General features: G+C 47.4%; 1 protein-coding gene across 2 annotated transcripts in view; it reads left to right on the plus strand.

Moving 5' to 3' along the window:
* Positions 1 to 23,701, plus strand: part of LOC109884472 (lysine-specific demethylase phf2) — a 158,525-nt gene that overhangs the window by 10,717 nt on the left and 124,107 nt on the right. For both annotated transcript variants that reach the window (XM_031825871.1, XM_031825872.1), the window contains exon 2: positions 20,013 to 20,098. In XM_031825871.1, the coding sequence (XP_031681731.1) occupies positions 20,013 to 20,098 (86 nt within the window). The remainder of the gene's footprint in view (positions 1 to 20,012; positions 20,099 to 23,701) is intronic.

Here is a 23,701-nt window from a genome sequence, read left to right on the forward strand (position 1 = left end):
ACCTGTCTGTCTGTGTCTCTGTCTGTCTGTCTGCTGTTAGTTATTCACCTGTCTGTCTGTCTGTCTGCTGTTAGTTATTCGGGCGGCAGGGTAGCCTAGTGGTTAGAGTGTTGGACTAGTAACCTGAAGTTTGCGAGTTCAAACCCCCGAGCTGACAAGGTACAAATCTGTCGTTCTGCCCCTGAACAGGCAGTTAACCCACTGTTCCCAGGCCGTCATTGATAATAAGAATTTGTTCTTAACTGACTTGCCTGGTTAAATAAAGGTAAAATAAATAAAATTCACCTGTCTGTCTCTCTGCTGTTAGTTATTTACCTGTCTGTCACTACTACATGATTCAATGTACTGGGAGGACTGGGACTGTTGGGAGGACTGGGACTGTTGGGAGGACTGGGACTGTTGGGAGGACTGGGACTGTTGGGAGGACTGGGACTGTTGACAGTAGAGCAATGTGTTCATGGGAGACACACTAATCTGGCCTGCAGTATCAAGCTAAACCAATATGGGCATTTCATATTTCTAGACCAAGGTGAGATGTTACTCTGAATTGATGTAAGGTGTGGGTAGCGTTTCCCTTATCAGTTTTACCCATGGTCGGTCGTTTCCCCGTGGTCGTTTGTTTCCCCGTGGTCGTTTGTTTCCCCGTGGTCGTTTGTTTCCCCGTGGTCGGTCGTTTCCCCGTGGTCGGTCGTTTCCCCGTGGTCGTTTGTTTCCCCGTGGTCGGTCGTTTCCCCGTGGTCGTTTCTTTCCCCGTGGTCGGTCGTTTCCCCGTGGTCGGTCGTTTCCCCGTGGTCGGTCGTTTCCCCGTGGTCGGTCGTGAGGGTTTCTGGGTAAGTCTCTAAGAGTGATTACAGCTGTGAGGGTTTGGAAAGCAGACCGAACCAGGTTTTCCTCTAGGATTTTGCCTGTGCTTAGCTCTATGTCATTTCTTTTTATCCTTAACAACTCCCTAGCCCTTGCCGATGACAAGCATACCCATAACAGCCACCGCCACGCATGAAAATATGAAGAGTGGTACTCGGTGTTGTGTTTGCCCCAAACATAACGCTTTGTATTCAGGACATAAAGTTCACTTCTTGGCCCCATTTTATGCAGTTTTACTTTAGTGTCTTATTGCAAACAGGATGAATGTTTTGGAATATTTGTACTCTGTATAGGCTCCCATCTTTTCACTCTGTCATTTAGGTTAATATTGTGGAGTAACTCAGTTCTTCTATCACAACCATTAGCCTCATGGTGAAATCCCTGAGCGGTTTAATTAAGTGTAATTAATATCTTCACCATGCTCAAAAAAATATTCTATGTCTTTTTAAATTTAATTTTACCCATATACCAATAGGTGCCCTTCTTTGCGAATCATTGGAAAACCTCCCTGGTCTTTGTGGTTGAATCTGTTAGATGGACAGATGGGTGTCAATCCTTGTTTATCATTATCAGAGTCTATTTAAAAACAGGTATTGATTTCTATGCTGATGCCCTCTTATCTGTGTTCAATCTGTCTTCATGTAGCCTAGTATTTTTCTGTGTTCCAGCTGTGTTCATGTAGCCAAGTATATCTGTGTATTTCGGATGTGTTGGATCAAATAAAATGTTATTTGTCACATGCTTCTTAAACAGAAGATCTAACTTAGACTAACAGTGAAATACTTACGGCTCCTTCCCAACAATGCAGAGAGAAAACATTTGTTTATAATAGAGAAATAATAACACAAGTTCACAATGAGTAATGATAACGTGGTTATATACACAGGTTACCAGTACCAAGTCAATGAGTAATGATAACTATATACACAGGTTACCAGTACCAAGTCAATGAGTAATGATAACTATATACACAGGTTACCAGTACCAAGTCAATGAGTAATGATAACTATATACACAGGTTACCAGTACCAAGTCAATGAGTAATGATAACTATATACACAGGTTACCAGTACCAAGTCAATGAGTAATGATAACGTGGCTATATACACAGGTTACCAGTACCGAGTCAATGAGTAATGATAACGTGGCTATATACACAGGTTACCAGTACCAAGTCAATGAGTAATGATAACGTGGCTATATACACAGGTTACCAGTACCGAGTCAATGAGTAATGATAACGTGGCTATATACACAGGTTACCAGTACCAAGTCAATGAGTAATGATAACGTGGCTATATACACAGGTTACCAGTACCAAGTCAATGAGTAATGATAACTATATACACAGGTTACCAGTACCAAGTCAATGAGTAATGATAACGTGGCTATATACACAGGTTACCAGTACCAAGTCAATGAGTAATGATAACGTGGCTATATACACAGGTTACCAGTACCAAGTCAATGAGTAATGATAACGTGGCTATATACACAGGTTACCAGTACCAAGTCAATGAGTAATGATAACTATATACACAGGTTACCAGTACCGAGGCGATATGCAGGGGTACGAAGTACAGTGAGCTCCAGAAGTATTGGGATGTTGTTGTTTTGGTTCTGTACTCTAGCACTTTGGATTTTAAATGATACAATGACTATGAGGTTAAAGTGTAGATTGTCAGCTTTAATATGCTATATGGGTGTTTTCACTCATATCGGATGAACCGTTTAGAAATGACAAATGTTCCAAAAAACTAAAATTACTAAACAAAATTACATGTCTGTTTATTGGACAAAAATGCTCATGTTAAATCCACCCAATAAACCACAGGAAGAGTAGCTGCTGCCTTGGCAGGAACTAATGGGGATCCATAATAAACCCCAGGAAGAGTAGCTGCTGCCATGGCAGGGAACTAATGGGGATCCATAATAAACCCCAGGAAGAGTAGCTGCTGCCATGGCAGGAACTAATGGGGATCCATAATAAACCCCAGGAAGAGTAGCTGCTGCCATGGCAGGAACTAATGGGGATCCATAATAAACCCCAGGAAGAGTAGCTGCTGCCTTGGCAGGAACTAATAGGGATCCATAATAAACCCCAGGAAGAGTAGCTGCTGCCTTGGCAGGAACTAATGGGGATCCATAATAAACCCCAGGAAGAGTAGCTGCTGCCATGGCAGGAACTAATGGGGATCCATAATAAACCCCAGGAAGAGTAGCTGCTGCCTTGGCAGGAACTAATAGGGATCCATAATAAACCCCAGGAAGAGTAGCTGCTGCCTTGGCAGGAACTAATGGGGATCCATAATAAACCCCAGGAAGAGTAGCTGCTGCCTTGGCAGGAACTAATAGGGATACATAATAAACCCCAGGAAGAGTAGCTGCTGCCTTGGCAGGAACTAATAGGGATCCATAATAAACCCCAGGAAGAGTAGCTGCTGCCTTGGCAGGAACTAATGAGGATCCATAATAAACCCCAGGAAGAGTAGCTGCTGCCTTGGCAGGAACTAATGGGGATCCATAATAAACCCCAGGAAGAGTAGCTGCTGCCTTGGCAGGAACTAATGGGGATCCATAATAAACCCCAGGAAGAGTAGCTGCTGCCTTGGCAGGAACTAATAGGGATACATAATAAACCCCAGGAAGAGTAGCTGCTGCCATGGCAGGAACTAATGGGGATCCATCATAAACCCCAGGAAGAGTAGCTGCTGCCTTGGCAGGAACTAATGGGGATCCATAATAAACCCCAGGAAGAGTAGCTGCTGCCTTGGCAGGAACTAATAGGGATCCATAATAAACCCCAGGAAGAGTAGCTGCTGCCTTGGCAGGAACTAATGGGGATCCATAATAAACCCCAGGAAGAGTAGCTGCTGCCTTGGCAGGAACTAATGGGGATCCATAACAAACCCCAGGAAGAGTAGCTGCTGCCTTGGCAGGAACTAATGGGGATCCATAACAAACCCCAGGAAGAGTAGCTGCTGCCTTGGCAGGAACTAATGGGGATCCATAATAAACCCCAGGAAGAGTAGCTGCTGCCTTGGCAGGAACTAATGGGGATCCATAATAAACCCCAGGAAGAGTAGCTGCTGCCTTGGCAGGAACTAATGGGGATCCATAATAAACCCCAGGAAGAGTAGCTGCTGCCATGGCAGGAACTAATGGGGATCCATAATAAACCCCAGGAAGAGTAGCTGCTGCCATGGCAGGAACTAATGGGGATCCATAATAAACCCCAGGAAGAGTAGCTGCTGCCTTGGCAGGAACTAATGGGGATCCATAATAAACCCCAGGAAGAGTAGCTGCTGCCTTGCTAGGAACTAATGGGGATCCATAATAAATACAAACCTGCATTATGAATAGGCTATATTCAGGAGCCTTTATCCCCGGTATAGCCCCCGTACCCTAATCTGCAGAATGAGCTGCTACTGAATGTTTCAGAGATAGGAAGGTATGATGCTGCGTGTATTTCATCAACGGTTCCCAGTCAAACGACCAATAATACTGCACAACTTATTTTCCTGTGTTTGGTCCGGACTGCCTTTCTTACCTGCAGTGAACCGCACCATGGTATGAATTTAATCGGACCGAGAACAAATTATTATTTACAATGACGGCTTAGGAACAGTGGCCTTGTTCAGGGGCAGAACAACCCATTTTTTTTACCTTGTCAGCTCGGGGATTCGATCCACCAACCTTTCGGTTACTGGCCCAACTCTCTAACCGCTAGGCTGCCTGCCAGCCCAAAAGAGTGTAGAGAGGCTCTAATCAGCGTCATGCAGACATTCCATCACTGTGAGCATTCCTATGAATGGAACAGTCAGACACATGTTGGCCAGAAACCTTCACCTGCCAGAGGCAGCAGCTTTCACAGGCTCATCATGTGTACAAATACAGAAGGAAACTCACTGGTACATTTGAAAAGCCAATCGTGAAACAGAATTTATGTAAACTGACATTTTTTAAATGTTCTACTTCCTAGATGCATATAATGTCCAGGGTATAACCTAGCCTGGTATGACCAGCCTGATCAGTCTGTTCACCATATACTGTCCAGGGTATAACCTAGCCTGGTATAACCAGTCTGATCACCATATAATGTCCAGGGTATAACCTAGCCTGGTATAACCTAGCCTGGTATAACCAGCCTGATCACCATATACTGTCCAGGGTATAACCTAGCCTGGTATAACCAGTCTGATCACCATATAATGTCCAGGGTATAACCTAGCCTGGTATAACCAGCCTGATCACCATATAATGCCCAGGGTATAACCTAGCCTGGTATAACCAGCCTGATCACCATATAATGCCCAGGGTATAACCTAGCCTGGTATAACCAGTCTGATCACTCTGTTCACCATATACTGTCCAGGGTATAACCTAGCCTGGTATAACCAGTCTGATCACCATATACTGTCCAGGGTATAACCTAGCCTGGTATAACCAGTCTGATCACCATATACTGTCCAGGGTATAACCTAGCCTGGTATAACCAGTCTGTTCACATATACTGTCCAGGGTATAACCTAGCCTGGTATAACCAGTCTGATCACCATATACTGTCCAGGGTATAACCTAGCCTGGTATAACCAGTCTGATCACCATATACTGTCCAGGGTATAACCTAGCCTGGTATAACCAGCCTGATCACCATATACTGTCCAGGGTATAACCTAGCCTGGTATAACCAGTCTGATCACCATATAATGCCCAGGGTATAACCTAGCCTGGTATAACCAGCCTGATCACCATATACTGTCCAGGGTATAACCTAGCCTGGTATAACCAGTCTGATCACCATATACTGTCCAGGGTATAACCTAGCCTGGTATAACCAGTCTGATCACCATATACTGTCCAGGGTATAACCTAGCCTGGTATAACCAGTCTGATCACCATATACTGTCCAGGGTATAACCTAGCCTGGTATAACCAGCCTGATCACCATATAATGCACAGGGTATAACCTAGCCTGGTATAACCAGTCTGTTCACCATATACTGTCCAGGGTATAACCTAGCCTGGTATAACCAGCCTGATCACCATATAATGCCCAGGGTATAACCTAGCCTGGTATAACCAGCCTGTTCACCATATACTGTCCAGGGTATAACCTAGCCTGGTATAACCAGCCTGATCACCATATACTGTCCAGGGTATAACCTAGCCTGGTATAACCAGTCTGATCACCATATAATGCCCAGGGTATAACCTAGCCTGGTATAACCAGTCTGATCACCATATACTGTCCAGGGTATAACCTAGCCTGGTATAACCAGCCTGATCACCATATAATTCCCAGGGTATAACCTAGCCTGGTATAACCAGTCTGATCACTCTGTTCACCATATACTGTCCAGGGTATAACCTAGCCTGGTATAACCAGTCTGATCACCATATACTGTCCAGGGTATAACCTAGCCTGGTATAACCAGCCTGATCACCATATACTGTCCAGGGTATAACCTAGCCTGGTATAACCAGTCTGATCACCATATACTGTCCAGGGTATAACCTAGCCTGGTATAACCAGTCTGATCACCATATAATTCCCAGGGTATAACCTAGCCTGGTATAACCAGTCTGTTCACCATATACTGTCCAGGGTATAACCTAGCCTGGTATAACCAGCCTGATCACCATATAATGCCCAGGGTATAACCTAGCCTGGTATAACCAGTCTGATCACCATATACTGTCCAGGGTATAACCAGCCTGATCACCATATACTGTCCAGGGTATAACCTAGCCTGGTATAACCAGTCTGATCACCATATACTGTCCAGGGTATAACCTAGCCTGGTATAACCAGCCTGATCACCATATACTGTCCAGGGTATAACCTAGCCTGGTATAACCAGTCTGATCACCATATACTGTCCAGGGTATAACCTAGCCTGGTATAACCAGCCTGATCACCATATACTGTCCAGGGTATAACCTAGCCTGGTATAACCAGCCTGATCACCATATAATGCCCAGGGTATAACCTAGCCTGGTATAACCAGTCTGATCACTCTGTTCACCATATACTGTCCAGGGTATAACCTAGCCTGGTATAACCAGCCTGATCACCATATACTGTCCAGGGTATAACCTAGCCTGGTATAACCAGCCTGATCACCATATACTGTCCAGGGTATAACCTAGCCTGGTATAACCAGTCTGATCACCATATACTGTCCAGGGTATAACCTAGCCTGGTATAACCAGTCTGATCACCATATACTGTCCAGCGTATAACCTAGCCTGGTATAACCAGTCTGTTCACCATATACTGTCCAGGGTATAACCTAGCCTGGTATAACCAGTCTGTTCACCATATACTGTCCAGGGTATAACCTAGCCTGGTATAACCAGTCTGATCACCATATACTGTCCAGGGTATAACCTAGCCTGGTATAACCAGCCTGATCACCATATACTGTCCAGGGTATAACCTAGCCTGGTATAACCAGTCTGTTCACCATATACTGTCCAGGGTATAACCTAGCCTGGTATAACCAGCCTGATCACCATATACTGTCCAGGGTATAACCTAGCCTGGTATAACCAGCCTGATCGCCATATACTGTCCAGGGTATAACCTAGCCTGGTATAACCAGTCTGATCACCATATACTGTCCAGGGTATAACCTAGCCTGGTATAACCAGCCTGATCACCATATACTGTCCAGGGTATAACCTTGCCTGGTATAACCAGTCTGATCACCATATACTGTCCAGGGTATAACCTAGCCTGGTATAACCAGTCTGATCACCATATACTGTCCAGGGTATAACCTAGCCTGGTATAACCAGTCTGATCACCATATAATTCCCAGGGTATAACCTAGCCTGGTATAACCAGTCTGTTCACCATATACTGTCCAGGGTATAACCTAGCCTGGTATAACCAGCCTGATCACCATATAATGCCCAGGGTATAACCTAGCCTGGTATAACCAGTCTGATCACCATATACTGTCCAGGGTATAACCAGCCTGATCACCATATACTGTCCAGGGTATAACCTAGCCTGGTATAACCAGTCTGATCACCATATACTGTCCAGGGTATAACCTAGCCTGGTATAACCAGCCTGATCACCATATACTGTCCAGGGTATAACCTAGCCTGGTATAACCAGTCTGATCACCATATACTGTCCAGGGTATAACCTAGCCTGGTATAACCAGCCTGATCACCATATACTGTCCAGGGTATAACCTAGCCTGGTATAACCAGCCTGATCACCATATAATGCCCAGGGTATAACCTAGCCTGGTATAACCAGTCTGATCACTCTGTTCACCATATACTGTCCAGGGTATAACCTAGCCTGGTATAACCAGTCTGATCACCATATACTGTCCAGGGTATAACCTAGCCTGGTATAACCAGCCTGATCACCATATACTGTCCAGGGTATAACCTAGCCTGGTATAACCAGTCTGATCACCATATACTGTCCAGGGTATAACCTAGCCTGGTATAACCAGTCTGATCACCATATAATGCCCAGGGTATAACCTAGCCTGGTATAACCAGTCTGTTCACCATATACTGTCCAGGGTATAACCTAGCCTGGTATAACCAGCCTGATCACCATATAATGCCCAGGGTATAACCTAGCCTGGTATAACCAGTCTGATCACCATATACTGTCCAGGGTATAACCAGCCTGATCACCATATACTGTCCAGGGTATAACCTAGCCTGGTATAACCAGTCTGATCACCATATACTGTCCAGGGTATAACCTAGCCTGGTATAACCAGCCTGATCACCATATACTGTCCAGGGTATAACCTAGCCTGGTATAACCAGCCTGATCACCATATACTGTCCAGGGTATAACCTAGCCTGGTATAACCAGTCTGATCACCATATACTGTCCAGGGTATAACCTAGCCTGGTATAACCAGCCTGATCACCATATACTGTCCAGGGTATAACCTAGCCTGGTATAACCAGCCTGATCACCATATAATGCCCAGGGTATAACCTAGCCTGGTATAACCAGTCTGATCACTCTGTTCACCATATACTGTCCAGGGTATAACCTAGCCTGGTATAACCAGCCTGATCACCATATACTGTCCAGGGTATAACCTAGCCTGGTATAACCAGCCTGATCACCATATACTGTCCAGGGTATAACCTAGCCTGGTATAACCAGTCTGATCACCATATACTGTCCAGGGTATAACCTAGCCTGGTATAACCAGTCTGATCACCATATACTGTCCAGCGTATAACCTAGCCTGGTATAACCAGTCTGTTCACCATATACTGTCCAGGGTATAACCTAGCCTGGTATAACCAGTCTGTTCACCATATACTGTCCAGGGTATAACCTAGCCTGGTATAACCAGTCTGTTCACCATATACTGTCCAGGGTATAACCTAGCCTGGTATAACCAGCCTGATCACCATATACTGTCCAGGGTATAACCTAGCCTGGTATAACCAGTCTGTTCACCATATACTGTCCAGGGTATAACCTAGCCTGGTATAACCAGCCTGATCACCATATACTGTCCAGGGTATAACCTAGCCTGGTATAACCAGCCTGATCGCCATATACTGTCCAGGGTATAACCTAGCCTGGTATAACCAGTCTGATCACCATATACTGTCCAGGGTATAACCTAGCCTGGTATAACCAGCCTGATCACCATATACTGTCCAGGGTATAACCTTGCCTGGTATAACCAGTCTGATCACCATATACTGTCCAGGGTATAACCTAGCCTGGTATAACCAGTCTGATCACCATATACTGTCCAGGGTATAACCTAGCCTGGTATAACCAGTCTGATCACCATATAATGTCCAGGGTATAACCTAGCCTGGTATAACCAGTCTGATCACTCTGTTCACCATATAATGCCCAGGGTATAACCTAGCCTGGTTTAACCAGCCTGATCACCATATAATGCCCAGGGTATAACCTAGCCTGGTATAACCAGCCTGATCACCATATACTGCCCAGGGTATAACCTAGCCTGGTATAACCAGCCTGATCACCATATACTGTCCAGGGTGTAACCTAGCCTGGTATAACCAGTCTGATCACTCTGTTCACCATATACTGTCCAGGGTATAACCTAGCCTGGTATAACCAGTCTGATCACTCTGTTCACCATATACTGTCCAGGGTATAACCTAGCCTGGTATAACCAGCCTGATCACCATAAACTGTCCAGGGTATAACCTAGCCTGGTATAACCAGCCTGATCACCATATAATGCCCAGGGTATAACCTAGCCTGGTATAACCAGCCTGATCACCATATTATGCACAGGGTATAACCTAGCCTGGTATAACCAGTCTGATCACCATATACTGTCCAGGGTGTAACCTAGCCTGGTATAACCAGCCTGTTCACCATATACTGTCTAGGGTATAACCTAGCCTGGTATAACCAGCCTGATCAGTCTGTTCACCATATACTGTCCAGGGTATAACCAGCCTGATCACCATATACTGTCCAGGGTATAACCTAGCCTGGTATAACCAGCCTGATCACCATATACTGTCCAGGGTATAACCTAGCCTGGTATAACCAGCCTGATCACCATATACTGTCCAGGGTATAACCTAGCCTGGTATAACCAGCCTGATCACCATATACTGTCCAGGGTGTAACCTAGCCTGGTATAACCAGCCTGTTCACCATATACTGTCCAGGGTATAACCTAGCCTGGTATAACCAGCCTGATCAGTCTGTTCACCATATACTGTCCAGGGTATAACCAGCCTGATCACCATATACTGTCCAGGGTATAACCTAGCCTGGTATAACCAGCCTGATCACCATATACTGTCCAGGGTATAACCTAGCCTGGTATAACCAGCCTGATCACCATATACTGTCCAGGGTATAACCTAGCCTGGTATAACCAGCCTGATCACCATATACTGTCCAGGGTATAACCTAGCCTGGTATAACCAGCCTGATCACCATATACTGTCCAGGGTATAACCTAGCCTGGTATAACCAGCCTGATCACCATATACTGTCCAGGGTATAACCTAGCCTGATGGAACGAATCAACATTCTATTTGATTTCCCATTTGATGATATCAGAAGTGAAATAGAAAGGCTAATGCAGCGATCAGGTTGGTTCCACCAGGCTTAATCATTACTCCGTGTGTGTTTGTGACCAACCAGTATATGTGATGAAGTTCAGACAGGCTTGATACTGATGTCTCTGAATGGAGAGAGACCTGGCACTCTGACAGACAGATGCTGATGTCTCTGAATGGAGAGAGACCTGGCACTCTGAAAGACAGGCTTGATACTGATGTCTCTGAATGGACAGAGACCTGGCACTCTGACAGACAGGCTTGATACTGATGTCTCTGAATGGACAGAGACCTGGCACTCTGACAGACAGGCTTGATACTGATGTCTCTGAATGGAGAGAGACCTGGCACTCTGACAGACAGGCTTGATACTGATGTCTCTGAATGGAGAGAGACCTGGCACTCTGACAGACAGATGCTGATGTCTCTGAATGGAGAGAGACCTGGCACTCTGAAAGACAGGCTTGATACTGATGTCTCTGAATGGACAGAGACCTGGCACTCTGACAGACAGGCTTGATACTGATGTCTCTGAATGGACAGAGACCTGGCACTCTGACAGACAGGCTTGATACTGATGTCTCTGAATGGAGAGAGACCTGGCACTCTGACAGACAGGCTTGATACTGATGTCTCTGAATGGAGAGAGACCTGGCACTCTGACAGACAGGCTTGATACTGATGTCTCTGAATGGACAGAGACCTGGCACTCTGACAGACAGGCTAGATACTGATGTCTCTGAATGGAGAGAGACCTGGCACTCTGACAGACAGGCTTGATACTGATGTCTCTGAATGGAGACAGACCTGGCACTCTGACAGACAGGCTTGATACTGATGTCTCTGAATGGAGACAGACCTGGCACTCTGACAGACAGGCTTGATACTGATGTCTCTGAATGGACAGAGACCTGGCACTCTGACAGACAGGCTTGATACTGATGTCTCTGAATGGAGAGAGACCTGGCACTCTGACAGACAGGCTAGATACTGATGTCTCTGAATGGAGAGAGACCTGGCACTCTGACAGACATGCTTGATACTGATGTCTCTGAATGGAGAGAGACCTGGCACTCTGACAGACAGGCTTGATACTGATGTCTCTGAATGGAGAGAGACCTGGCACTCTGACAGACATGCTTGATACTGATGTCTCTGAATGGAGAGAGACCTGGCACTCTGACAGACAGGCTTGATACTGATGTCTCTGAATGGAGAGAGACCTGGCACTCTGACAGACAGGCTTGATACTGATGTCTCTGAATGGAGAGAGACCTGGCACTCTGACAGACAGGCTAGATACTGATGTCTCTGAATGGAGAGAGACCTGGCACTCTGACAGACATGCTTGATACTGATGTCTCTGAATGGAGAGAGACCTGGCACTCTGACAGACAGGCTTGATACTGATGTCTCTGAATGGAGAGAGACCTGGCACTCTGACAGACATGCTTGATACTGATGTCTCTGAATGGAGAGAGACCTGGCACTCTGACAGACATGCTTGATACTGATGTCTCTGAATGGAGAGAGACCTGGCACTCTGACAGACAGGCTTGATACTGATGTCTCTGAATGGAGAGAGACCTGGCACTCTGACAGACATGCTTGATACTGATGTCTCTGAATGGAGAGAGACCTGGCTCTCTGACAGACAGGCTAGATACTGATGTCTCTGAATGGAGAGAGACCTGGCACTCTGACAGACAGGCTTGATACTGATGTCTCTGAATGGAGAGAGACCTGGCACTCTGACAGACAGGCTTGATACTGATGTCTCTGAATGGAGAGAGACCTGGCACTCTGACAGACAGGCTTGATACTGATGTCTCTGAATGGAGAGACCTGGCACTCTGACAGACAGGCTTGATACTGATGTCTCTGAATGGAGAGAGACCTGGCACTCTGACAGACAGGCTTGATACTGATGTCTCTGAATGGAGAGAGACCTGGCACTCTGACAGACAGGCTTGATACTGATGTCTCTGAATGGAGAGAGACCTGGCACTCTGACAGACAGGCTTGATACTGATGTCTCTGAATGGAGAGACCTGGCACTCTGACAGACAGGCTTGATACTGATGTCTCTGAATGGAGAGAGACCTGGCACTCTGACAGACAGGCTTGATACTGATGTCTCTGAATGGAGAGAGACCTGGCACTCTGACAGACAGGCTTGATACTGATGTCTCTGAATGGAGAGAGACCTGGCACTCTGACAGACAGGCTTGATACTGATGTCTCTGAATGGACAGAGACCTGGCACTCTGACAGACAGGCTTGATACTGATGTCTCTGAATGGAGAGAGACCTGGCACTCTGACAGACAGGCTTGATACTGATGTCTCTGAATGGACAGAGACCTGGCACTCTGACAGACAGGCTTGATACTGATGTCTCTGAATGGACAGAGACCTGGCACTCTGACAGACAGGCTTGATACTGATGTCTCTGAATGGAGAGAGACCTGGCACTCTGACAGACAGGCTTGATACTGATGTCTCTGAATGGACAGAGACCTGGCACTCTGACAGACAGGCTTGATACTGATGTCTCTGAATGGAGAGAGACCTGGCACTCTGACAGACAGGCTTGATACTGATGTCTCTGAATGGAGAGAGACCTGGCACTCTGACAGACAGGCTTGATACTGATGTCTCTGAATGGAGAGAGACCTGGCACTCTGACAGACAGGCTAGATACTGATGTCTCTGAATGGAGAGAGACCTGGCACTCTGACAGACAGGCTAGATACTGATGTCTCTGAATGGAGAGAGACCTGGCACTCTGACAGACAGGCTTGATACTGATGTCTCTGAATGGAGAGAGACCTGGCACTCTGACAGACAGGCTTGATACTGATGTCTCTGAATGGAGAGAGACCTGGCACTCTGACAGACAGGCTTGATACTGATGTCTCTGAATGGAGAGAGACCTGGCACTCTGACAGACAGGCTTGATACTGATGTCTCTGAATGGAGAGAGACCTGGCACTCTGACAGACAGGCTTGATACTGATGTCTCTGAATGGAGAGAGACCTGGCACTCTGACAGACAGGCTTGATACTGATGTCTCTGAATGGAGAGAGACCTGGCACTCTGACAGACAGGCTTGATTCTGATGTCTCTGAATGGAGAGACCTGGCACTCTGACAGACAGGCTTGATACTGATGTCTCTGAATGGAGAGAGACCTGGCACTCTGACAGACAGGCTTGATACTGATGTCTCTGAATGGAGAGAGACCTGGCACTCTGACAGACAGGCTTGATACTGATGTCTCTGAATGGAGAGAGACCTGGCACTCTGACAGACAGGCTTGATACTGATGTCTCTGAATGGACAGAGACCTGGCACTCTGACAGACAGGCTTGATACTGATGTCTCTGAATGGAGAGAGACCTGGCACTCTGACAGACAGGCTTGATACTGATGTCTCTGAATGGACAGAGACCTGGCACTCTGACAGACAGGCTTGATACTGATGTCTCTGAATGGAGAGAGACCTGGCACTCTGACAGACAGGCTTGATACTGATGTCTCTGAATGGAGAGAGACCTGGCACTCTGACAGACAGGCTTGATACTGATGTCTCTGAATGGAGAGACCTGGCACTCTGACAGACAGGCTTGATACTGATGTCTCTGAATGGAGAGAGACCTGGCACTCTGACAGACAGGCTTGATACTGATGTCTCTGAATGGAGAGAGACCTGGCACTCTGACAGACAGGCTTGATACTGATGTCTCTGAATGGAGAGAGACCTGGCACTCTGACAGACAGGCTTGATACTGATGTCTCTGAATGGACAGAGACCTGGCACTCTGACAGACAGGCTTGATACTGATGTCTCTGAATGGAGAGAGACCTGGCACTCTGACAGACAGGCTTGATACTGATGTCTCTGAATGGACAGAGACCTGGCACTCTGACAGACAGGCTTGATACTGATGTCTCTGAATGGAGAGAGACCTGGCACTCTGACAGACAGGCTTGATACTGATGTCTCTGAATGGAGAGAGACCTGGCACTCTGACAGACAGGCTTGATACTGATGTCTCTGAATGGAGAGAGACCTGGCACTCTGACAGACAGGCTAGATACTGATGTCTCTGAATGGAGAGAGACCTGGCACTCTGACAGACAGGCTAGATACTGATGTCTCTGAATGGAGAGAGACCTGGCACTCTGACAGACAGGCTTGATACTGATGTCTCTGAATGGAGAGAGACCTGGCACTCTGACAGACAGGCTTGATACTGATGTCTCTGAATGGAGAGAGACCTGGCACTCTGACAGACAGGCTTGATACTGATGTCTCTGAATGGAGAGAGACCTGGCACTCTGACAGACAGGCTTGATACTGATGTCTCTGAATGGAGAGAGACCTGGCACTCTGACAGACAGGCTTGATACTGATGTCTCTGAATGGAGAGAGACCTGGCACTCTGACAGACAGGCTTGATACTGATGTCTCTGAATGGAGAGAGACCTGGCACTCTGACAGACAGGCTTGATTCTGATGTCTCTGAATGGAGAGACCTGGCACTCTGACAGACAGGCTTGATACTGATGTCTCTGAATGGAGAGAGACCTGGCACTCTGACAGACAGGCTTGATACTGATGTCTCTGAATGGAGAGAGACCTGGCACTCTGACAGACAGGCTTGATACTGATGTCTCTGAATGGACAGAGACCTGGCACTCTGACAGACAGGCTTGATACTGATGTCTCTGAATGGACAGAGACCTGGCACTCTGACAGACAGGCTTGATACTGATGTCTCTGAATGGAGACAGACCTGGCACTCTGACAGACAGGCTTGATACTGATACTGATAGAGACCTGGCACTCTGACAGACAGGCTTGATACTGATACTGATAGAGACCTGGCACTCTGACAGACAGGCTTGATACTGATACTGATAGAGACCTGGCTCTCTGACAGACAGGCTTGATACTGATACTGATAGAGACCTGGCTCTCTGACAGACAGGCTTGATACTGATACTGATAGAGACCTGGCTCTCTGACAGACAGGCTTGATACTGATACTGATAGAGACCTGGCTCTCTGACAGACAGGCTTGATACTGATACTGATAGAGACCTGGCACTCTGACAGACAGGCTTGATACTGATACTGATAGAGACCTGGCACTCTGACAGACAGGCTTGATACTGATACTGATAGAGACCTGGCACTCTGACAGACAGGCTTGATACTGATACTGATAGAGACCTGGCTCTCTGACAGATAGAGACCTGGCTCTCTCAGCATTAAAATGTTACTTGACTTTTACTTGTCTTTTTTTATTATTGAATTAAATGGTATTAGTCAATATGGGGAGGGACCCTGTGTGTCTAGTCAATATGGGGAGGGACCCTGTGTGTCTAGTCAATATGGGGAGGGACCCTGTGTGTCTAGTCAATATGGGGAGGGACCCTGTGTGTCTAGTCAATATGGGGAGGGACCCTGTGTGTCTAGTCAATATGGGGAGGGACCCTGTGTGTCTAGTCAATATGGGGAGGGACCCTGTGGTGTCTAGTCAATATGGGGAGGGACCCTGTGGTGTCTAGTCAATATGGGGAGGGACCCTGTGTGTCTAGTCAATATGGGGAGGGACCCTGTGTGTCTAGTCAATATGGGGAGGGACCCTGTGTGTCTAGTCAATATGGGGAGGGACCCTGTGTGTCTAGTCAATATGGGGAGGGACCCTGTGTGTCTAGTCAATATGGGGAGGGACCCTGTGTGTCTAGTCAATATGGGGAGGGACCCTGTGTGTCTAGTCAATATGGGGAGGGACCCTGTGTGTCTAGTCAATATGGGGAGGGACCCTGTGTGTCTAGTCAATATGGGGAGGGACCCTGTGTGTCTAGTCAATATGGGGAGGGACCCTGTGGTGTCTAGTCAATATGGGGAGGGACCCTGTGGTGTCTAGTCAATATGGGGAGGGACCCTGTGTGTCTAGTCAATATGATATGGGGAGGGACCCTGTGTGTCTAGTCAATATGGGGAGGGACCCTGTGTGTCTAGTCAATATGGGGAGGGACCCTGTGTGTCTAGTCAATATGGGGAGGGACCCTGTGTGTCTAGTCAATATGGGGAGGGACCCTGTGTGTCTAGTCAATATGGGGAGGGACCCTGTGTGTCTAGTCAATATGGGGAGGGACCCTGTGTGTCTAGTCAATATGGGGAGGGACCCTGTGTGTCTAGTCAATATGGGGAGGGACCCTGTGTGTCTAGTCAATATGGGGAGGGACCCTGTGTGTCTAGTCAATATGGGGAGGGACCCTGTGTGTCTAGTCAATATGGGGAGGGACCCTGTGTGTCTAGTCAATATGGGGAGGGACCCTGTGTGTCTAGTCAATATGGGGAGGGACCCTGTGTGTCTAGTCAATATGGGGAGGGACCCTGTGTGTCTAGTCAATATGGGGAGGGACCCTGTGTGTCTAGTCAATATGGGGAGGGACCCTGTGTGTCTAGTCAATATGGGGAGGGACCCTGTGGTGTCTAGTCAATATGGGGAGGGACCCTGTGGTGTCTAGTCAATATGGGGAGGGACCCTGTGGTGTCTAGTCAATATGGGGAGGGACCCTGTGTGTCTAGTCAATATGGGGAGGGACCCTGTGTGTCTAGTCAATATGGGGAGGGACCCTGTGGTGTCTAGTCAATATGGGGAGGGACCCTGTGTGTCTAGTCAATATGGGGAGGGACCCTGTGGTGTCTAGTCAATATGGGGAGGGACCCTGTGGTGTCTAGTCAATATGGGGAGGGACCCTGTGGTGTCTAGTCAATATGGGGAGGGACCCTGTGTGTCTAGTCAATATGGGGAGGGAGAACCCCTGTGGTGTCTAGTCAATATGGGGAGGGAGAACCCCTGTGGTGTCTAGTCATATGGGGAGGGACCCTGTGGTGTCTAGTCAATATGGGGAGGGACCCTGTGGTGTCTAGTCAATATGGGGAGGGAGAACCCCTGTGGTGTCTAGTCAATATGGGGAGGGAGAACCCCTGTGGTGTCTAGTCAATATGGGGAGGGAGAACCCCTGTGGTGTCTAGTCAATATGGGGAGGGAGAACCCCTGTGGTGTCTAGTCAATATGGGGAGGGAGAACCCTGTGGTGTCTAGTCAATATGGGGAGGGAGAACCCCTGTGTGTCTAGTCAATATGGGGAGGGAGACCCCTGTGGTGTCTAGTCAATATGGGGAGGGAACCCCTGTGGTGTCTAGTCAATATGGGAGGGAGACCCCTGTGTGTCTAGTCAATATGGGGAGGGACCCTGTGGTGTCTAGTCAATATGGGGAGGGAGAACCCTGTGTGTCTAGTCAATATGGGGAGGGACCCTGTGTGTCTAGTCAATATGGGGAGGGACCCTGTGGTGTCTAGTCAATATGGGGAGGAGAACCCTGTGGTGTCTAGTCAATATGGGGAGGGACCCCTGTGGTGTCTAGTCAATATGGGGAGGGACCCTGTGGGTCTAGTCAATATGGGGAGGGACCCTGTGGTGTCTAGTCAATATGGGGAGGGACCCTGTGGTGTCTAGTCAATATGGGGAGGGACCCTGTGGTGTCTAGTCAATATGGGGAGGGACCCTGTGGTGTCTAGGCAATATGGGGAGGGACCCTGTGGTGTCTAGTCAATATGGGGAGGGACCCTGTGTGTCTAGTCAATATGGGGAGGGACCCTGTGGTGTCTAGTCAATATGGGGAGGGACCCTGTGTGTCTAGTCAATATGGGGAGGGACCCTGTGGTGTCTAGTCAATATGGGGAGGGACCCTGTGTGTCTAGTCAATATGGGGAGGGACCCTGTGTGTCTAGTCAATAGGACCCTGTGTGTTCTGTGGTAGGAGAAAACTGAGTTACTCCACAATATTAACCTAAATGACAGAGGGAAAAGATGGGAGCCTATACAGAGTACAAATATTCCAAAACATTCATCCTGTTTGCAATAAGACACTAAAGTAAAACTGCATAAAATGGGGCCAAGAAGTGAACTTTATGTCCTGAATAAATAGCGTTATGTTTGGGGCAAACACAACACAACACCGAATACCACTCTGCATCATGTTATGGGTATAATCGTCATTGGCAAGAACTAGGGAGTTGTTAAGGATAAAAATAAACGACATAGAGCTAAGCACAGGCAAAATCCTAGAGGAAAACCTGGTTCAGTCTGCTTTCCAACCAACACCGGGAGACAAATTCACCTTTCAGCAGGACAATAACCTAAAACACAAGGCCAACTCTACACTGGGAGACAAATTCACCTTTCAGCAGGACAATAACCTAAAACACAAGGCCAAATATACACTGGAGTTGCTTACCAAGAAGACAGTTTTGACTTAAATTGGCTTGAAAATCTATGGTAAGACTTGAAAATGGCTGTATAGCAATGATCAACAACCAACTTGACAGAGCTTAAGAGTTCAAAAAAGAATAATGCTCAGATGTTGTACAATCCAGGTGTGCACAGCTTTTATTTTGTGATTCTGACATGTATTGACTCATGTATTTCTGTATTGCTTTGTCATTATGGGGTATTGTGTGTAAATTGAGGGGGAAAACTGTTTTCATTTCAGACTGTAACACAACAACGTGTGTAATAAGTCCAGGGGTATGAATACTTTCTGAAAGCCCTGTATGTAAATGGTTTATTCTACATGGGCCTGCATGTGAAAGTTAGCACAGCACTGAGTTTACAATATCTAAATCAATTCAGCAATTGCGTTCTTCTCATATTACTCTGTAGGCTACTGACCTATTCAAAGCTTCCTCCGACATCTCACCATAAATCTGCCTGTAGTTATTGAACTGAGCCTGCCGGAGGTTTGTTTGTTGTGATTGAGTGGGAGGGGAAACTGCTGCCGGAAAGGTTCTGACAGAGGGGCGTGTTTTGGTGGTGGCAAGGACACACCCAAGAAACACCCACATCAAACCACACCCCCAAGCCAACTCAAGTTTTGCTTCTGTCATGGCCGCCAGCATTTCTTGAAGAGCAAGCCAATGTATTTCTGTCTGTTGTTTCAGCTGTGTTAAGTTTTATAGCCAATCTATTTCTCTGTGTGTTTCAGCTGTGTTGGTGTGGATGAGGACGAGGCTCCAGACATTGACATATACCACTGTCCCAACTGTGAGAAGACCGATGGAAAATCCACCAGTAGGTCTTTCTGTCCTTCTCTCGGTCATACCTACTCTAGTCCTGTCATACCTACAGTCCTCCAGGCTGACACTACACAGGGTTTCATTCATTAGTGCACACCGTAGCCAATAAGACAAGAGTTTCTTGGCCCTAACCCTGTGGTGTCTAGTCAATAAGACCCTGTGGTGTCTAGACAATAGGACCCTGATGATGTTAGGACCCTAACCCCGTGGTGTCTAGTCAATAGGACCCTAACCCTGTGGTGTCTAGTCAATAGGACCCTAACCCTGTGGTGTCTAGTCAATAGGACTCTGTGGTGTCTAGTCAATAGGGCCCTAACCCTGTGGTGTCTAGTCAATAGCGCCCTAACCCTGTGGTGTCTAGTCAATAGGACCCTAACCCTGTGGTGTCTAGTCAATACAATATGACCATGTGGTGTCTAGTCAATAGGACCCTAACCCTGTGGTGTCTAGTCAATAGGGCCCTAACCCTATGGTGTCTAGTCAATAGGGCCCTAACCCTATGGTGTCTAGTCAATAGGACCCTGTGGTGTCTAGTCAATAGGGCCCTAACCCTGTGGTGTCTAGTCAATAGGACCCTGTGGTGTCTAGTCAATAGGACCCTAACCCTGTGGTGTCTAGTCAATAGCGCCCTAACCCTGTGGTGTCTAGTCAATAGCGCCCTAACCCTGTGGTGTCTAGTCAATAGGACCCTGTGGTGTCTAGTCAATAGGACCCTAACCCTGTGGTGTCTAGTCAATAGGACCCTGTGGTGTCTAGTCAATAGGACCCTGATGATGTTATTTAGTTAGGACCCTAACCCTGTGGTGTCTAGTCAATAAGACCCTAACCATGTGGTGTCTAGTCAATAGGACCCTAACCCTGTGGTGTCTAGTCAATAGGACCCTAACCCTGTGGTGTCTAGTCAATAGGACCCTGTGGTGTCTAGTCAATAGGGCCCTAACTCTGTGGTGTCTAGTCAATAGGGCCCTAACCCTATGGTGTCTAGTCAATAGGGCCCTAACCCTATGGTGTCTAGTCAATAGGACCCTGTGGTGTCTAGTCAATAGGGCCCTAACCCTGTGGTGTCTAGTCAATAGGACCCTGTGGTGTCTAGTCAATAGCGCCCTAACCCTGTGGTGTCTAGTCAATAGGACCCTAACCCTGTGGTGTCTAGTCAATAGGACCCTAACCCTGTGGTGTCTAGTCAATAAGACCCTAACCATGTGGTGTCTAGTCAATAGGGCCCTAACCCTATGGTGTCTAGTCAATAGGGCCCTAACCCTATGGTGTCTAGTCAATAGGACCCTGTGGTGTCTAGTCAATAGGGCCCTAACCCTGTGGTGTCTAGTCAATAGGACCCTGTGGTGTCTAGTCAATAGCGCCCTAACCCTGTGGTGTCTAGTCAATAGGACCCTAACCCTGTGGTGTCTAGTCAATAGGACCCTAACCCTGTGGTGTCTAGTCAATAGCGCCCTAACCCTGTGGTGTCTAGTCAATAGCGCCCTAACCCTGTGGTGTCTAGTCAATAGGACCCTAACCCTGTGGTGTCTAGTCAATAGGACCCTGTGGTGTCTAGTCAATAGGACCCTGATGATGTTATTTAGTTAGGACCCTAACCCTGTGGTGTCTAGTCAATAGGACCCTAACCCTGTGGTGTCTAGTCAATAGGACCCTAACCATGTGGTGTCTAGTCAATAGGACCCTAACCCTGTGGTGTCTAGTCAATAGGACCCTAACCCTGTGGTGTCTAGTCAATAGGACCCTGTGGTGTCTAGTCAATAGGGCCCTAACCCTGTGGTGTCTAGTCAATAGCGCCCTAACCCTGTGGTGTCGAGTCAATAGGACCCTAACCCTGTGGTGTCTAGTCAATAGGACCCTGTGGTGTCTAGTCAATAGGACCCTGTGGTGTCTAGTCAATAGCGCCCTAACCCTGTGGTGTCTAGTCAATAGGACCCTAACCCTGTGGTGTCTAGTCAATAGGGCCCTAACCCTGTGGTGTCTAGTCAATAGGACCCTAACCCTGTGGTGTCTAGTCAATAGGACCCTGTGGTGTCTAGTCAATAGGACCCTGTGGTGTCTAGTCAATAGGACCCTGATGATGTTATTTAGTTAGGACCCTAACCCTGTGGTGTCTAGTCAATAGGACCCTAATCCTGTGGTGTCTAGTCAATAGGACCCTAACCCTGTGGTGTCTAGTCAATAGGACCCTAACCCTGTGGTGTCTAGTCAATAGGACCCTGTGGTGTCTAGTCAATAGGACCCTAACCCTGTGGTGTCTAGTCAATAGGGCCCTAACCCTGTGGTGTCTAGTCAATAGCGCCCTAACCCTGTGGTGTCTAGTCAATAGGACCCTGTGGTGTCTAGTCAATAGGACCCTAACCCTGTGGTGTCTAGTCAATAGGACCCTGTGGTGTCTAGTCAATAGGACCCTGATGATGTTATTTAGTTAGGACCCTAACCCTGTGGTGTCTAGTCAATAGGGCCCTAACCCTGTGGTGTCTAGTCAATACGACCCTGACCCTGTGGTGTCTAGTCAATAGGACCCTGTGGTGTCTAGTCAATAGGACCCTGTGGTGTCTAGTCAATAGGACCCTGTGGTGTCTAGTCAATAGGACCCTGTGGTGTCTAGTCAATAGGACCCTGTGGTGTCTAGTCAATAGGGCCCTAACCCTGTGGTGTCTAGTCAATAGGGCCCTGACCCTGTGGTGTCTAGTCAATAGGGCCCTGACCCTGTGGTGTCTAGTCAATAGGACCCTAACCCTGTGTTGTCTAGTCAATAGGACCCTGACCCTGTGGTGTCTAGTAGTCAATAGGACCCTAACCCTGTGGTGTCTAGTCAATAGGACCCTGTGGTGTCTAGTCAATAGGACCCTGACCCTGTGGTGTCTAGTCAATAGGACCCTGTGGTGTCTAGTGAATAGGACCCTAACCCTATGGTGTCTAGTCAATAGGACCCTGTGGTGTCTAGTCAATAGGACCCTGTGGTGTCTAGTCAATAGGACCTGTGGTGTCTAGTCAATAGGACCCTGTGGTGTCTAGTCAATAGGACCCTGTGGTGTCTAGTCAATAGGACCCTGTGGTGTCTAGTCAATAGGACCCTGTGGTGTCTAGTCAATAGGACCCTGTGGTGTCTAGTCAATAGGACCCTGTGGTGTCTAGTCAATAGGACCCTGTGGTGTCTAGTCAATAGGACCCTGTGGTGTCTAGTCAATAGGACCCTGTGGTGTCTAGTCAATAGGACCTGTGGTGTCTAGTCAATAGGACCTGTGGTGTCTAGTCAATAGGACCCTGTGGTGTCTAGTCAATAGGACCCTGTGGTGTCTAGTCAATAGGACCCTGTGGTGTCTAGTCAATAGGACCCTGTGGTGTCTAGTCAATAGGACCCTGTGGTGTCTAGTCAACAGGACCCTGTGGTGTCTAGTCAATAGGACCCTGTGGTGTCTAGTCAATAGGACCCTGACCCTGTGGTGTCTAGTCAATAGGACCCTGACCCTGTGGTGTCTAGTCAATAGAACCCTGACCCTGTGGTGTCTAGTCAATAGGACCCTAACCCTATGGTGTCTAGTCAATAGGACCCTGTGGTGTCTAGTCAATAGGACCCTGACCCTGTGGTGTCTAG

Source organism: Oncorhynchus kisutch, linkage group LG5 (genome assembly GCF_002021735.2).
Source record: "Oncorhynchus kisutch isolate 150728-3 linkage group LG5, Okis_V2, whole genome shotgun sequence".
Taxonomy (NCBI): Eukaryota; Metazoa; Chordata; class Actinopteri; order Salmoniformes; family Salmonidae; genus Oncorhynchus; species Oncorhynchus kisutch.